Source organism: Galleria mellonella, unplaced genomic scaffold (genome assembly GCF_026898425.1).
Source record: "Galleria mellonella isolate WM207_F2 unplaced genomic scaffold, CSIRO_AGI_GalMel_v1 utg1674, whole genome shotgun sequence".
NCBI classification, from domain to species: domain Eukaryota; kingdom Metazoa; phylum Arthropoda; class Insecta; order Lepidoptera; family Pyralidae; genus Galleria; species Galleria mellonella.
In genome coordinates, this window is record NW_026442013.1 from 362,947 (window position 1) to 381,014 (window position 18,068).

The 18,068-nt window shown below is 34.6% G+C and overlaps 1 protein-coding gene across 2 annotated transcripts in view; it reads left to right on the forward strand.

Annotated features, from left to right (window-relative positions):
- LOC113513691 (histone acetyltransferase KAT7) overlaps nt 1–14,883 on the forward strand; it is a 30,731-nt gene extending 15,848 nt beyond the window's left edge. For both annotated transcript variants that reach the window (XM_052892802.1, XM_052892803.1), the window contains exons 8-10: nt 1,201–1,294; nt 11,030–11,283; nt 11,754–14,883. In XM_052892802.1, coding sequence (XP_052748762.1) covers nt 1,201–1,294; nt 11,030–11,283; nt 11,754–11,855 — 450 coding nt within the window. In that variant the 3' untranslated portion in view covers nt 11,856–14,883. The remainder of the gene's footprint in view (nt 1–1,200; nt 1,295–11,029; nt 11,284–11,753) is intronic.
- The last annotated feature ends 3,185 nt before the right edge of the window (nt 14,884–18,068 follow it).

Sequence of the window (18,068 nt, forward strand, 5' to 3'; positions counted from 1 at the left end):
AGGCTTATGTTTACCAGTGGAAAGTTAAAAGTTGATATGATGATGGGTACAGTGACTATAATTATTGTACTAATTATAGTCACTGTATATATACTATACTTTTTTATATATAATATATTTTATATATATAATATACTTTTTTAATAAAGAAAATTACATCTCCAAATGTATTATACAACGTGTACACGATCAGCTGTCGCCGAAAGATGTAGCCCTCCCGCGGCCCGAGTGACAATTTATCGATGTGAACACACTCTATCCGTCTACAGTCTAGACGGCAGTGCACACACCTAACTGAATAAATCTCAATGCAGTGCAGTGTGCGTCTCATTTCGCGGGGATGCTTAGTTTAAAAATAAACGGTCGTCGTCAGCTATTGTCGAACAAATTGTGTTAGCTTGCTCGGTACGCTGCTAGGAAATGCCCTTGTAATAAGCACGATTCGAAATTCGAATTGTGATTCGTTCGACTCTATTTTTTTTTTCTCCGTTCTATTGTTTTTTTTTCTTTAATTCCATTTAATGTTCGAAATTGAAAAAATAATTTGCGAATTCATATAAGAATCTAAATTATTGTTATATTGTCTGAAATTAAACAATTTTAAATAAGTATCATTAGTAAAATGATATGAGAAAACTTTATTAAAGTAAATTTTTAATTGAAATAATAATTATAACAAATAAATTTGGCTTCAAATAAAATAAAGCTAGATTAACAGAACAGTAAACTTTTAAGACTTTTTTTATTTATAATTAGACACTTGACAATTTACTACATAATTGCAATTTAATATACAAATATTATTAAAATGTAAAAATCATATTTCACTAATTTTAAGTCGATTGAAAAATTTCAAACGCGTGTCCAATGAAACGATAGCTTAACCGGTCAGGGCATTGACCCCGGCATGGCGTAGAAGGTACGAGTTCAAATCCTATCCTTTTTATTTTTCAATCACCAAATAATTATAGGAATCATTATCATAATCATCACAATTTGCCTAATGCAGTCCACTGCTGGACATAGGCCTCTCCAAATACAAGTCACTAAGCACGGTATTTACAAAATCAATCAATTACATTAAGATATTTGTAATATTCACACACAACGACCCGATTGTTATTAAAAATAGTTAGTTTGTAGTTAAAAATCGTAAAAAAAAATGTTTTTATTTATTTATATGTTTTTTTTTTTATGCAGGAGAAGAATTCTTTCCTGAACTACAACGTGTCGTGCATATTGACTCTGCCCCCCTACCAGAGACAGGGTTATGGGAGATTGCTCATCGACTTCAGTGAGTGTGCCAATAATTTTGTTCTATTTATCCATTTTTTCCGGGGTGTTGCAGCCTCTTTGACCGGTTTTCTCGCTGGCCGCTAAGACATTCTACAATTAAAACTGACAGCTTGGGACAAAACAAATGGACTTAGACAAAAGACCGATAAGAAGACGGACATAATTTTTACGGCAAATTTGCCTTTTATTTTTTAATGCATTTTGACAAATTCGGACCCTTCGACCTTACAAGCGGTCTATCGACCTTTCACAGGGAAAGGGGTAATTAGTGACGGGGGCGTTAGTCCCCGTTGCTACTAATGCCAGGTCGTTCTCCACGCCGTCAGGGTATGAAAGCGTATCACCAGACTCAGAAATAGTAATATGTGAGATCTATTATGGGCATCACAGTATATTCTGTGATGTCTATGGCGAGTTTATGTCAATAGGCGACATTTTTTTTATACCACTAAGGTGGTAAACAAGAATAACAACATTTACTTATAACTCTCTCTCTCTCTTTTCTTTTAAGAGTTTCTTTTTGTCGCTGCTTGTTGCAGCGGTTTCATCAGCGATTCATGCATTTTCTTCCAGTCAGCTCTATTCCAGACCATATCTTTACCTGTAACTAGGATAATAAAATTAAAAAAAGTATTTTGTATAATTATTATGGATTCATAATTATAGTAAACTTATGACTAAAAAAAAAATAATTATTAAAATTCTTTACGAATTCGTAACACGAATTATATTTAACTAAGATCCAAAGTTGGGTTTCACGTTTGGATCCAAATAAAAACTTATTTGTTAAAAAAAGTCAAGGAACTTAATGTAATAGTTATGTCTTCAAATGTCTATAATAACGTATTGGTTGAATATTTAAAAGCCTGTGCATATTGTATACTGTGTTGATGGTTGCTGCCACGATTGTGTAGCGCGTCAGAGATGTTCGCCGAGCATCGTGTAAATTGTTTTTATGCCACGATGCGAAAAAGGTGTGCATCCCCGGTGCACAGAGTACGTGCCAGCGCCAACAGCATCCTGAGTATGATGGCAAGCAGGCTGGACTGTGTGTACGTTAATCGCTGCTGGGCAATGTCCAATGGAATTGTGCAGCGGTGATTGTCTGTATACTATTTAATATATTATGTGTGTGTGTGTGTGTGTGTGTGTGTGTGTGTGTGTGTGTGTGTGTGTGTGTGTGTGTGTGTGTGTGTGTGTGTGTGTGTGTGTGTGTGTGTTTGTATTGTGTATGTAAATTTACTAACATTAGATTTAAGAGTATTGTTACTAATAAATATTTAATGGACCAAAAAAGTCCGTAATAAAAATTATTATTATTATTATATTGACTAACACCAAACACGTTCAGCCATTCAATTAATTTTTTTCCAAAACCAATATTGTTATGTTGTGTTGAATATGATATTCATTATATAAGTATAAAATTACAAACATACAACAATTTAACAATATTATATATAAATAAGTCAATAATAATTTATCTGAATTTTATTTTACTTAATTTATATTATAAATAACAATTGCAATTAAAATTAAGTAAATAATAACTCGTTTCTTTTTATTTATATAATTTACTTAGAATATTTAATTTTTATTGATAATTATATAATAAGTATATACGTATTCAAATAGTTATTTAAAATTCAAAATTCAAAAATCATTTATTCATGTAGGACATTTTAGCCGCTTATGAACGTCAAATTTTTACATTATAATTTTATATTTTCCCTACCGTCCAGTTCGGTATATAGATCCAATTTATTAATTTGTCATATCATATTGGTTATTTTTCATAATGCCCGAGCATTTTGTATAATCACTTAGTTCATAACATATAAATAAAAGTGACAATTAATTAATTACTAAAATTCGTTTATTGCTATATGCATTTTTCTAACATCGTTTTATTGGAAAAAATACATTTACTCAATAAAAAATTTTACTATTATATTATTATTATTATATTTATTATTTATTAAATAAAATCATACTGTGATTCGTTACTCAGAGTATGATTTTTGGTATTCTCCAATTTTGGCGCAATTGAGTAATGAACGTCCAAACATTTACAAACATTCACATTTGTATTTGTAGTATAGAATAGAATAGCTGATTAAGCGAAACAGTTGACACGCGGAATCACTGGCGGCCACAAACGCAAGAATCCATAACCCCGATTTTTACGGCAACACACCTGAGCGGTCAACATCGTAAACGGGGGTTTGTTTTGTCCCCCACAGGGGTGGCGTCGCGGCGGGGCCGTCGACCCCCGATCGATGCACTGCAGTATAGATCGGTCTGCCGTCTAGACTCACGCCGACCCCCCTCAGGGGCCCGGAGCACCGGTGGTGGGGCGAGACGGATTGTAGATGCCACGAATTTTGATGTTCGTTTAATTACCTATTGTTTTCGTCGGTGACAACACTAATTAACATTTTTAATAACGCACGTATCTTATTTTTTAATTAACAAAATGTTACGGTTCGTTTTGTGGTTTCTGCTTACTCCAAAAGGAGATAGCGTGAGCTTATTCCACTAATATTATAAATCGGAATGTTTGTAATTGTGAATCAATCACGTCCAAACGATTGCTGTACGGTTTTTTTTTTTAATTTGGTACACTAATACACCATCATTTTAATAAATAATTATTCGAGCCAATTTAGAAAAGTTTCCAAAATTGGTCCGATCGATAATTGAATTCAGGGCCTCATTTACGTAAAGCAACTTGCCTCCCGCTGTACTTCGGACGGCATCTTATACGAGTAGTCATCCAAGCAGCAGTAAAATGCCAGTTTTCTAAAACGTATTTGATAAAATTGGTTATATCATTTTTAATACTTTTTTGCCTTTTAAGAAATATAAGTATAATAATTTATTAAATAATAATAATTAATAATAATTGATAGTTATAGATTAATTATAAATATTTTTTTCTTGGTCCCTCGCGCCGGATTTTCTTTCTAGTTTCAAACTTAGTGTGTAATTTAAAAAGGGATAATTTTGCCAAAATCAGTAATCGTAGATTAAAAAAATATCTGGACTAGAATTTGTAATCGCGTGCGCTTAGAATTTGATTCTTGCATTAGCGGCCGTAGATCTGCCTAACTGAACAAATGAGAACCTGTTGCTGTGAAGAAAATAAAACGATAGGACGCTTTACCTATATATAAAAAATTGCCCATTTGTATAAGAATATTCTTACATTCTACAATTTTTTTTAATATATTGAGAAAGTAAAGGCATTGAATCCGTCTGATGATATTCAGTTACGTTAATCAATGAACGCTTGCAATACCAGGAGAATTGCGTGCATGTTGTTGACCCTAATGGCCTGCGTAGACGAAGGGCATATTGGGCGCAAATATTTTTCCTTTTATGTTTGCCTCATCTTCCCGGACTTTTAATATAAAAAAAAAACCTTAATCTTCACAAATTTTAAGATATGCAAGAGTGAGAGAGTTCTCATCACAATTTTTTATACGATCATAAAAAAAAAGAACTAAAAGTACACGTGTTATGCTCACACATTGTAAAATTTTTGCTTGCAAATAAAATATCCATCGTCTGCTCAGAGTTTTAAGACTTTCCCGCCTTTTATGAAATCTCCACGCTATCCCGCAGATATACGTATAATTTCCCTTATTATTTTCCTCGTCTTCCTGGACTTTTAAGACAACGAAAGACACTCCTCATATTTTATTTAGTCCAACCATAAATATCACTACGATTGCGTTAACACACGTTGTACAAGTTCACAATCATCTTCATCATCATCATCATCATCATCATATCAGCCGATAACTGTCCACTGATGAACATAAGCTACGCTAAGCAGGTGGATATCAGCCATTGATAACCGCCGTTCGTCAGATAACTAGTGTTTATATGTTTTTTTTTTTTCTTTTTATTTAATTGCCTACGACATTAAACAGTAATAAAATAGAGACAAAAGTTTTTTTTTTTTCCTCCGTCGCACAGTGGGAACTTTGACTCCTTTTCATCTCATAAATCTATAACTTCCGTATTAATAAAGATATGTACATGAGTTTTTTTTTCCTGATAATCTTAAATATATATGCTTTTAAATTATGTATGCGTTGTGAGTAAAAATTTATTTCTAATAGTTATAAATAATATAGGAATTCAAGAAATATAAAATTTGTAGGCTTACATTTATGTCCTAAGAAATTTATACAGGAATAAGTAAAAGTATCTGCGTAAAAAACAAAAACTCTTATAAAGATAACTTAGAAGTCACTCAAGAGCTCCTTTACTTCATCAAAAAGTTCTAAATATTTTTTATTGGAAGGTTTTCTTAAACTTGTTATGTATGGGTCAGAGGTATATAAAAGTGCGTGTAGAACATCTTCGTTAGTGGCTACCCTCGAACATTGTCTTGCATGATGAAGCCTGAACTGCTTATAGTCTTTGTTCCGTGACTCTTGATCATCTTCTGAAAGTTGCCCAAGAGGCAAGACAGAAAAGTAACGTATCACAAAAGTGTGAAAGCACAATGAATCAACACCTTGTGATTTTGCGGATAGCAAGATTCTGTAACTTCACGAATCAATTTGTATGATGGAAACAATAAGCAATTCTTTGCTATCAAACAACTCATCATATTTTCTTACTGTGCCTTGTTCAGATCTAATTCTACAAAAATGCTAAGATCTTCATCTTTTAAATATGCTGTTATATGTGTCGGTTCATTAAAAAAATTACTGCGTATTTCACTCTTTTTTTCTGACGGCCATGCTCGTAAAATATCAACGATGAATGCTTCATCTACTTTACCACGTGACCTTAAACCCTGTACATATGAGTTCAGTATGAAATCAAGTCCATAGGTATCAAGCAGTCCCTTGTTTTTCCGTTTCTTTGTACTCTCTGAACTGTCATCGTATCTTTTAGAAGGTCTTCCTCTTTTCTCTGTCGAAGTAGAAGGTTCAGGTTCGCATGTTGTTTTTTCTAGATTTACAGTGAAAATTACATTAAACCAATTGCTATTTTGATTTAAAAACTGTTCTTTCTTTCGACCACATTTCGTATAGCGTTGACGAAACTGAGTTATGAAGAACTTCTAAATACTTGCGATAATTTTTGCTATATTCGCATCTGAAGATTCGGTAATATTATTTCGTACATAGTTTGAGATATAATCAATATAATTTGTATCACTTTCAACCGGTACACGAGACTTCACTCATTGCGGAGAGATAAGTAATTAACAATTGTTTAGAAATGACAAATGCTTATAAAGAACTGTAATATTTCATATGTAAATGCACTATTTTATACTTAATAATGATCATAGACGTGTGCAAAATTACTTGATTTAAAAAATTCATCATTATGCGGTTATGCGGTAAAGAATAGGTCTGTATGGAAATGGGAACTAAATACTATGTGAAATACTTGTTAAAAGTAACGCAAAAGATAAAATATAAAGTAATAATTGAGACAAAAGTATTTTTTTGAGTGTCCAGACAGAGAATCTCAAATAAAGAAAAAAATCTTAATATACGTACTTAGAAAAAAACATTCTCACCATGATATTATACTAGATTTAAATATATTACGCAGTAAAACTGCAAAAAAAAGATCTTTTGCCCTCAAATTACATTATATTTCCTAATAAATTAAACCAAAATCATAACTTCGGCAAGCTTCGGCAACTGTCAAATCTCCAACTGAAAGTTTGAGAAAAGAAAATAATACATATAACGATATATGGTTCTTTGGTTAAGTAATATTGTACTAAACTAAATATATTTTTATTTTATAGTAAAGTACACATTCTAAGCATTTTAAAATGGTATCACACTATATGACTTCTATTGTTTTGATACTATAAAATTATACCAAACGAAATTTAAGTTTCATTATTTTTGTATTTTTTTCATTCCTTGACTTTAGATGCTCTGTTCTGTGAAGTATGAACAGTGACAGATTTTAATCATACTTATAATGATAGAGTAACTCTTTAGCTACATTTGAGGTATTATACATGCATATCCACAGAGTTTTAGAAAAAGTATTTATGAGATGGCTTTCTTAGGAGAGTTCCCACTATGCGTCGCCTATAGACATGAGCAGTACCATGGACATAACAGAGTATACTGTTTCGCCCATGATACCCTCCATGTATTGCCATTCCTGAGGACTCAGGTGTTATTCCTCTGTACCCAGTAAATTCATGCCATATCCCACCCTTCAAACCGACACACAGCCATGCAAACACAACTGCTTCACGATTGAAACACGAATGGGACAGAGGTACTCAAGCAAACGACTTTTGTACAAAGTTAACAATATGTTATAATTACTTGTCATAGTTTGTAAAGTTGCCATTTTAAGTCAGGCCCTTGGGGTTCAGCGACCGTTACAAAGTCACATTGCCATGTATATATTAAAAATAAAGGCAATAATTATAGAATTATGTAATCATTATATAATTATTATAATAAAGTTTTCTCAAAATATTTGCCATTAACTGTGCACTGTTAAACAAAGGCATTCCCTTTGGAAGGTTTTGCCAACAGGTGGCACTCTTGGCAGGTGGATTGATAACCGCAGTTAGGTCTTGGTGATGTTTTTTTTTTGATGGGTAAAAATGGTATGGTAACTCCGCCTGCGCTAAGGGGATACGCTGGCGGAGCACCAGTGAAGGGTGATAGATGACAATGAAAACAGGCCAGTTAGCCCATCATGATGAATTCATAAGGAATTAACCATGATAGTTTCCAGGGAGAACCGCGAGGAGATCGACCTGGTTTGGTATATTGCTAGCAATGGGATTCTCAGTCTCTATTACTAACAATCCCTTTCCCCCCAAAAAATAACCGCAGTTAAGTCTTGGTGATCTTTTAAGAGGGACACTGCTGCCCATCCTTCGACTATTAAGTGGCTTTAATCGCCTCTTACGACACCCACGGGAAAGGAAGGGGTGGTCTAATCTATTCCGGGATCATTTGCGTAGCAACTCATACAAAGTTATAATTTTGTCTGCAAATAAAATGACCGTCGTCTGCGCAGCCCTTAAAGATTTTTTGACGCCATTTTTTAAACACATCTTTCTAGGAGAACTGTGATAGGAGCTTAATGACAATTGTGTAATTAGCACGTTTATGAAACAAGCCATCGATTTTATTGTAATTAAATTTGCAAACGACGTCGCTAGCCTTAATGTTACGGTTGTGTTCCAACGTGTTCACGGCCAGTTGGTTTATTCCATGTGGTGTGAGCATGCGAGCTGTACTATCTAGATAGGATTCCGTAGTAATGTTGTTTTCAATCGACTTAAAAAGAAAAAGTCTTTCAATTCGATCGTATTTATAAATCGTCAGTTGTAAATCGATTTAGATTTTTTTTTTCGTCTGAAAGAATATACTTTTAAATTGGTCTATAGAAATTTTATCAAAATCGATTCAGTCGTTTAGATTTTATATCAAAAGAAGTCGTTTTATTTGTGGAACACAAGCAAGAGAAAAAAAAATATTCAAATATACTTTTTTAATAATATAAAATATATTCAAGTACACAATAATCAAGATATTCAAATATATTTTGAAAAAAGTATTGAAATAGGCTTTTGGTTTTTGACCACAACATAATATCAGTGTAATGCTCATTTAAGGGCAAAGTAATAAACTGAGCTGTGGCCATTTTGTATTACTCTAGCACATTCACGAAAAATTTAATATTTTCTTTCTGTTTTCTTTTTTTTTGTCGAGTATTCTTTTATTTCTTTTTTTGAATATGTGCGTATATATCTGTTGTTATTTGTGTGCTGTGAGTAATGTAAGTCTATCTATTTATCTATACACTCTCTACTCTGAACTTCCAGTGATGCGACGTTTCAAATAAATATCTCCATAGATTTTATTTTTATATATATATATATATATATATATATATATATATATATATATATATATATATATATATATATATATATATATATATTTCTATTTAATTTAACCTACCCTTCAAAAATAAACGTAATATTGTCTGGTATACAAATTGGGAATCCGTTATTGATTAATGTACGGTGTAAATATAATATATTTAATTATTCTAGATATACGCTGTTGATTCCAGATGTTTAATATTTAAAATAAATAAATAAAAATACACGTAAATTTTTCTAGTACCCATAATACAAGTTCAGTTTAGTTTATGACTAGGCGGCGTTGTGTGATATGACCGATCTTTACTAAAATTACATGCATAAATACCTTCCCGCCAATTATTGACTCGTCACAAAAAACCAGGCTACATATCATACGGAACCCAATAAATGTTCAACGAGCGGCAACGTCACAGCACACTGGTTTCTAGCACAACGGCGTTCAATATATCGATTGATTTATTGGTCTTCTCGATGCCGGAACAATAACTGTTTACCTACCGATCCATAATGTATTTCATGGTATTTTTTTTTTTTTTCAATGGATTATAATGGAATGGTAGCCCCGCCTGCGCGAAAAAGGATGGCAAGTAATGGGGGTCTAACAGCCCTATTGCTAGCAATATACCCAAGCATGGAGCTCGACCTGAACACCACGCGGTTGCCCCTGGAAACTGTCATTGTTACTACTTGAGGAATTTGTCACGATGGGTATAAGATGGGTCGCCAATTCCTTTCTCGCGAGTATCATAAGAGACGACTAAGGGAATTTAAAGGTCGATGGATCGGCAGTAGCGTCTCTCTTAAAACATCACCAAAGCGTAACTGCGGTTGCTAATCCACCTACCAAGGGTGCCAATTGTTGGCAAAACTCTCCAAAGCGGAGGCCTATGTTCAGCAGTGGACAGTTAATGACTTATATGATAATGATGAGCCTTCCAACTAAAACAAAGCAGCCAGACAAGCACAGCTGCTTCACAGCACGAATAAGAGTGGGACAGAAGTAAACAAGCAGTCTACCCTCTAGTATTGCTAGCGAGCTTATATATATATATATATATATATATATATATATATATATATATATATATATATATTGCGAAATATAAAAATCGCGATTAAAATACATGTTGGCTTGATTGTAAAACGATGAAAATTTGAAGTTGTATGTATTTTTCAATGCTAAATTATAATAAAATAAAAATAAAAAACATTGTCAAAAAATAAAAAAAAATAAAAAATTTAGGGTGGGTCATCCTTTTCATTGATGGGTATGAAAAATAAATGTTGGCCGATTCTCAGACCTACCCAATATGCACACAAAATTTCATAAATATCGGTAAAGCCGTTTCGGAGGAGTTTGGTAACAAACACCGTGACACAAGAATTTTATATATTAGATGTAGTTTTATGAACTTATTGTGTTTATCGTTTTTGCTTCGACTTCGAGTTCGACGGTTTTTGCCACAGCATCTCGTCTCGTACTGCAGCTGCAGCTGCAGCCCGGCTGCTCATAGAGCCCTTTAGTAGAGAGATAAAGATGTCGATGTGGATAAATTCTTAAAATTCCCGTTATACATATATACAGAAATCGTTCAAAAAGGTCACTGTATACTGTCGCTGTTTTGGCTTGCTTTACTGGTCGCCACTTGAGAAGCTTTCCATTATCTTATATTTGTACTCTATGGACATATAATTCATGTCTATAGGCGACGGTTACCACTTTCCATCAGTTGGGTCGTCAGCTTGTTTGTCATTCTAAATTGAATAAAAAAAATTCTATAATGTAAATTAAACATAATTCTGTTTCCCCACCAGGCTATCTTCTGACTAAAGTGGAAGGAAAAGTTGGCTCTCCCGAGACGCCTCTCTCAGATTTGGGGCTGATCTCGTACAGATCCTATTGGAAGGAGGCGCTACTCCGGCGGCTATGTTCTGCCTCCGGTCCCACACTCTGCATCAGAGACCTGAGCAAGGATCTGGCCATTGCGTCCTCCGATATAGTGTCCACACTCCAAGAACGTGGACTGATGAAGTATTGGAAAGGAAAGCATATCGTTTTAAAGAAACAGGTACGCGTTTTTGTATATTTTATTGTTTAGATCATATACGTATAGATGTAGCGTTGAGTGTTAAATGCCCTAAAAATAACCGCGCGATTATTTGCTCACGCGTTTTTTTTTCGTACTATTTAAATGTTGACAGTGTGTATGAAAAAGCAATATAATATTGATAATATGGTAAATATAAATAAGTAAAATAAAGACAGAAAATTTATCATTGAATGTTTTTTTTTTTTTATTTAACTGCCTACTATGTTAAAACTGCTCATGTCAATAGGCGACAGTTACCACTTTCCATAAGGTGGGCCGTCAACTTATTTGCCACTCTAAGTTGTATAAAAAAAAAAGAATTAACCACGATGGTTCTTAGGGAAACCGCGTGGAGGACGACTTGATAGGGTGTGTTGCTAGCAATGGGGTCTATGAGTGTATAGTATGTATGGTATGCAAGATGTGTACGGTGGCGATGGTTGCCGCAGGAGGTGCTGGAGGAGGTGTCCCGTCGCGCGGAGCGAGCCCGCTGCGTGGACGCGGCGTGCCTGCGCTGGGCGCCGCCCGCCGCCGCCGCGCCGCCGCGCTGACGCCGCGCCCCGCGCGCCCGCCGCCGCCACCGCCACCGGCCCAGCAGCAGCGCCGCCAGGGCCCTGCTCTAGGCCGCCGCCAGCGCCGCCACCGCCCTCTACGACTACTACAAGGTCAAGGTCAAGGTCAAGGTCACTGTCAACTTACCCCCAAATTACATGAAATATAGCAAGAATGTTGTCTACGATGTGTATTCTGATGGAAACGGATGTGTGATTTACTCTCAATCATGAAGGTCAAGGTCACTGTCAAAGTACCCCATTGTAAATATGTCGCAATTTTTTTTGTTTGCGATGTGTATTTGGTGTGTGTGTGTGTGATATGGTTGTAATATTTACACCATTAAAAAATGTTTTGTATGTGTATAATTACGGTACAAGTTATGTACAGTGATTAAAGACACATCCACACTGGTCAGCGTCGATACGTGACGATCAGCGTGTCGTGCTATCTGGCACGCATCAGCATCAACGTGCTCCGTGACTTTAATAGACATATTTGAGGTTTTTATTGCATATAAATATAATGACGAACAAGGAATATTTGTTACTTTCATTTATAAAAAACGAACCAATTTTAACAATATTTCGTCATATATTATATCACTCGCGTATAATACAGTCGTCGAAAATATTCTCAACTAGAAACTCATCTCGGATCACAGAGTCAACCCAACAATGACGTCATTGAATGTTACTAATGTGACAAGCATAGGTTGTCATACAAAATGAATATAGTAATACGAAGGGAGGTCAAAAAGTTCGCGTAATGAGGAGAAAGGGGGTTGAAATTAAACATGAAACTATTTTTGCTTTCCAATATATTCTCCCCTAACCTTAATACATTTTTCATATCTCTCAAATAATTTGTTTATACCATCGAAAAAAAAAAAGGTTTATCTTTGCTGCCATAACACTTCAAAATCGCAGACTTGACTTTTTCATCGTCGCCAATTTTTTTTCCACGCAGCTTCTTTTTCATTTTTGGAAATAAATAATGGTCCCTGGGAGCCAAGTCTGAACTATAAGGTAGGTGGTCTAATTTTTCAAACCCGCATCGGTGGATGGCAGCCGTCGCAACATGGCACATATGGACCGGAGCGTTGTCCTGCAAAAGGAGCACACCTTTTGACAGCTTTTCCCTTCTTTTTTCCTTGATAGCTTCCTTCAATCTGTCCAGTAAAGAAACGTAGTACTGTCCTGTTATAGTTACACCACGATCTTTATAATTGATCAGCAAAATACCTTCTGTATCCTAAAAGGTAGTCGCCATGATATTTCCGGCCGATTGTCACACTTTAAACTTCGTCGGAGGAGTTGTACCTTTTTTATGCCACTGCATCGACTCTTGCTTCGACTCAGGTGGTGAATTCAGGTTTCATCTCCAGTAACAATTCGGGCCATAACTTCTTCCCTATTATACTGTTAATGAAGTGCTTAATAAGTGACTACCTGGACGAGTAAACCAACCCCCCCCCCCCACCAACCCCTCTATTTCGCAAACTTTTTGACCTCCCCTCGTGTAATGTTTTACTGGTTAGTATTATTCGTCACGTATCAGCACTGATCGGTGTGGATGGGGCTTAATTGATTTTATAATGTGCGTGTGTGAGTTGAAACAATGTTTACTTATTGATGACTCAAGTGAATGTGTATTAAAAACAAAATAATGAAATAGGTTAAGATGAGGAAAAATTTATAATTTTTATGAATTTGACACATTTATATTTTCAATTTTATACTTTGGTGTTAGTTAGGTACTTGGCGTAACATCGCAAATAGGATTCCACTAAAATAATACGAATTTTATAATGATGTAATTAAATAAAATTATTATAAATTTTAATTCAATTTTAGTTTTAAGTAAGTGTTCAATATATTGATTATTGTAATGTATCATTTTATTGATAGATTTGATAAAATTTCCCATTAGAATAGAATAAATTATTTTTTATTCAAATAAAAGCTGTGTATAGTTTTATTGTTGTTGTCTGCTGAGAAGGACCCGTAAGAAACTCAACAGTTACTTTTATCAATCGACTTATATACAAGATAATTTTACATTTGTATGAGTTAGTACCCATACAAATGTAAAATTGACCACCCAAAAACAAATTGACCCATGACTATAATTAAGAATTGAATTCTATTTGTATGTATTATTCAATGTAAAATGTCACAATCAATTATAAACAATAGATAACTAGATCAGTCTCTACAAGCAGTACCCGTTCACGAGTATGACGGATGAACCATCATTTTGTATAAGACTGTCTTGTTAAAGTTCAAAACTTGCTTGCTTCCCTTTATTTGGATGCTTATTAATTATCTATTTTGATTTTGAATACTGTTGAATATTGGCCTCCAAAGGGAGGGTTTTACCAGTAGTTGCCACGTTTGGCAAGCGGCTTGGCAACTGTAGTTACTTATTTGAATATGTATATATTATATATAAATCTTCTCGTGACATACAAATGTTGTATTAAACATAGCAATAAGGAATACAAATAGAAAAAAAAAACAACAATTTAACGACAATACTATGAATTTTTTAATGTAAATAAATTCAATTTTTATAATGTTTTAATTTATTAGTTTTAAACAATTTTCAATGTATTCGTATTTTTATTGTAATGATATAATTATTTTTAATGAAGAGTTTTTTTTTTTTTAATTTTCTTTAAAGTTAAGAGCTCCAAAGACGGTCTTGTGACAAATAACGCATGGAATATTAAATTATTAATTTTTAAAAGGAAACGGCAAGCTTTTCATACCAACACGAATATGGTTATATGAATGAGTTATATAACCATTTTAATCCATAATTGACTCACAACCAAAATTACCTAACACACACAAAAAAATAATTTAAAACATTGCTTATCTAAACAGAGTTTAACAAAACTCTAAGTGACTAAATATTCTGCAGTCTGTGATAATATTTATTTTCAGTTTTATATGCCAAAATCTATTATTATAATAAAGGTTATTAGTTTAAATGCCTATTATTTTTTAATAACGTATTTCTTTTATTTAGACATAAACATCTGTCAGACAGGCTTTTGCGGTAAGACGTCTAAACAGTTATTGAACACCTGTCTTTCGCAAGTTTAACTTTTCTGTCGTAAGACATTACACGTTTGAATCACTTTGAGCGTCTCCGGAGTTCTTTACAAATATTGTAAAGATTAAAAGAAAGAAAAGAAAAGAAAGAAAGATTAAAGATTCTGATTTTATTAAAGATTCTGTAACGATGCTCGTTTTTAATAAAATTTATTTGTAGTTTCTAATAAGCGGTTTAAATTTAAAAGAAAAACATTGTGATCGTCTAATATTGTTAATAAGTGTACAAAATTAATTAAAAATAAATTAGAATATTAATTATTATACGTATATGACTCATATAGTAATGTACGAATACGAATTGAATAAAGAATATTTTTTTAATTAAAAAAATTAAAAAAAAAAACTTATTTTTACTTACATATTTCCCTCGAAAATATGCAATATTTACAGCATTTTATAAACAAGCTCTTAGCAGCTTTATTGATGACAAAACTGACCCCGGCATGGCGAAGGTACGGGTTCAAATCTCGTCCGCTTCGAAATTTTAGCAACTACAGTATTTCCTAACAGACACGACATTGGAACCTTCAAGAATAGAGCACATTCCTTACTAAATGGCCAGCAATACAATTACGCTGGTCTTGCAGGTGCCTATGGGCAATGGTAGTCACTTACCATCAGTTTTTTTTTTTCAATGAAAGAGAATCTGGACGAGTGGCGGTCTTCCACGGTGCGTTTTTCAAGGCACTTTCTTCCACGCACAACCACTCTTTGGAATCAACTTCCAGCAGCAGTATTTCTGAACCGATACCACATCATAATATTCAAGAAAAGAGCATATTCCTTTTTAAAAGGCCGGCAGCACACCTGCAATGCCGTTGGTGTTGTGGGTGATCATGGGCGGCGGTAGTCACTTACCATCAGGTGAGCCGCATGCTCGTTTGCCCCTGTGTTGTAAAAAAAAATGGAATGGTAACCCCGTCCTCGCTATCGGTTAACGCTGACGGCACACCGGTGAGGGATGATAGGGGAGAATGAAAGGGCAGGTCAGTTAGCCCATCGTGACGAATATATCTGGAATTCAACATGATGGTTTCCAAGGGGACTTCCTTGACAAGGGGTTATATTGCTAGCAATAGGACTGGTGGTCTATTACTAACAATCCCCCCACTTACCCTCAGTTGAGCCGCATACTCGTTTGCCCTCTACATCAAATAAAATTCAATCACTCAATATATATTGAAATATAATTTATATATTTTAATTATTCTTTTTATTATTATTTCTTAGAGACTACAGTATGGAATTCTGGGGGGGAAAGGTATACACCAATGGTGGGGCACCAGTGAGGGGTGTTAAGTGAGAATGAAAAGCAGGTCCGTTAGCCCATCGTGATGAATGAATCCCCCAGGGAGGAGCACGTGGAGGTCGTCTTGACTGGGTATATTGCTAGCAATGTGACTAATATTCAACATTATTTACAATCCTATCCGTTTTTTTTTATGGGTGATAATGGAATGGTAACCCCACCCGCGCTATTGGTTTACACTGACGGGCCACCAGTGAAGGATGATAGGTGAGAATGAAGCAGGTCAGTTAGCCCATCGTCACGAGTTCAATAAGAATTGTTCACGATGGTTTCCAGGGGGAACCACGTGGAGGTCGACCTAATAGGGCACATTGCTAGCAATGGGGCTCCCAAACTCCATTGCTAACAATCTCTTTCCCCCCAGGCAGACGGGTTGGCTACAGTTAGCCTTTGGTGATTTTTTTTATACTACTTTGGTAACAAACAAGCATACGGCCCAGATGGTAAACGGGGTTACCGTAGCCTATGATATTTTAAAAATGACTCTGTTACCCACCCCTCGATCATTACGGTCCCATAGTCGCACCTTACGACACACGCGGAAAAGGAAGGGCTGTTTGTTTATTACTTATATTAAATTCGGTCACGCGAACAAAGTAACGGATAGAAACTAGTCATAAATATAAAAAAAAAAACAGCTAATCACTTTATTTTTAAACAATTTGAATTTAGAATATGGCGGAGTGTGACAGGGAGAAGTCGACTTGAATCTAATTAGTTTTAATATAATTAGGTACTAATTAATTTAAATAGATAACGAGCTCTGTGCATAATTAGACAATTCACGTGCGGCCATATTGCGTAAGACAAACTACTTATTTATATTTATACAATAGTAGCTAATCATAATTTTTTATATTTTATTTATATATTTTTTATATTTTATATATCTATTTAGTTGTAGATATACATATATATGTATATTCCATTATATTTAGGTATGTATTATTTATTTGGTATACTCGTATACTATTAATTCTTATATTTTCTTTATCTATCCCTATAATGAAGTACCGCGTTCGTGATTCACTGTTCCCAAAGGTTGACTGATAGAGAATGCTACTAGCATTTAGTCCGCCTTTTGTAGAATAAAAAATAAATAATATATTTTTCTGTTGTTTTATTATATTCGTATCTTTATATAATATAAAATAAAGTCACTACCCGCCGTCTGTTTTTATCAATAGATAATTTTTTTAAACTACTATGCTGACAAACAGACATACGGCCAGTCTGATAGCAAAAGAATCACCGTAGCCTTTGGATGTAGTCTGTACTGCCAACGATGCCACGCGCCCGTTGCAGACCCTTAATACATCCTTTTTGAAGAACCCCACTGTAATTTAGAGAAAGCCTCGTCAGGAAGATCATTCCACAACCTGAGTGTTAGTGGAAGGAAGCTCTTCTGAAATCACACTGTGCGTGACCATTCTCATTCTAAGGTGTCAGGATGAATTCCCTTTTTTTTTTAACTAGGGTGAAAATCTTCCAAAGAGACCCATCCACCGGCGGGACGACGAATGGGTACTGTGGGATTTTTACCCACTAAAAACACCCCGGTATTCCTCACAGCGCCTACCCACCGGTGACTGAAGCTCGCAACTAGCAATCTTCCCAGTCAGAGTGGATTCCCTGCCGATGGTGAGCGATGCAATGGTGAAAGGTAGCTCTAAGCATTATATTGAAGAGTTCCTCGGAATACAATCCGTTATACAGAGTAATTCAAGAGGAAAGTTTATATTGGTAATTTTATATAATAATTTAATATTGTTTTGTGT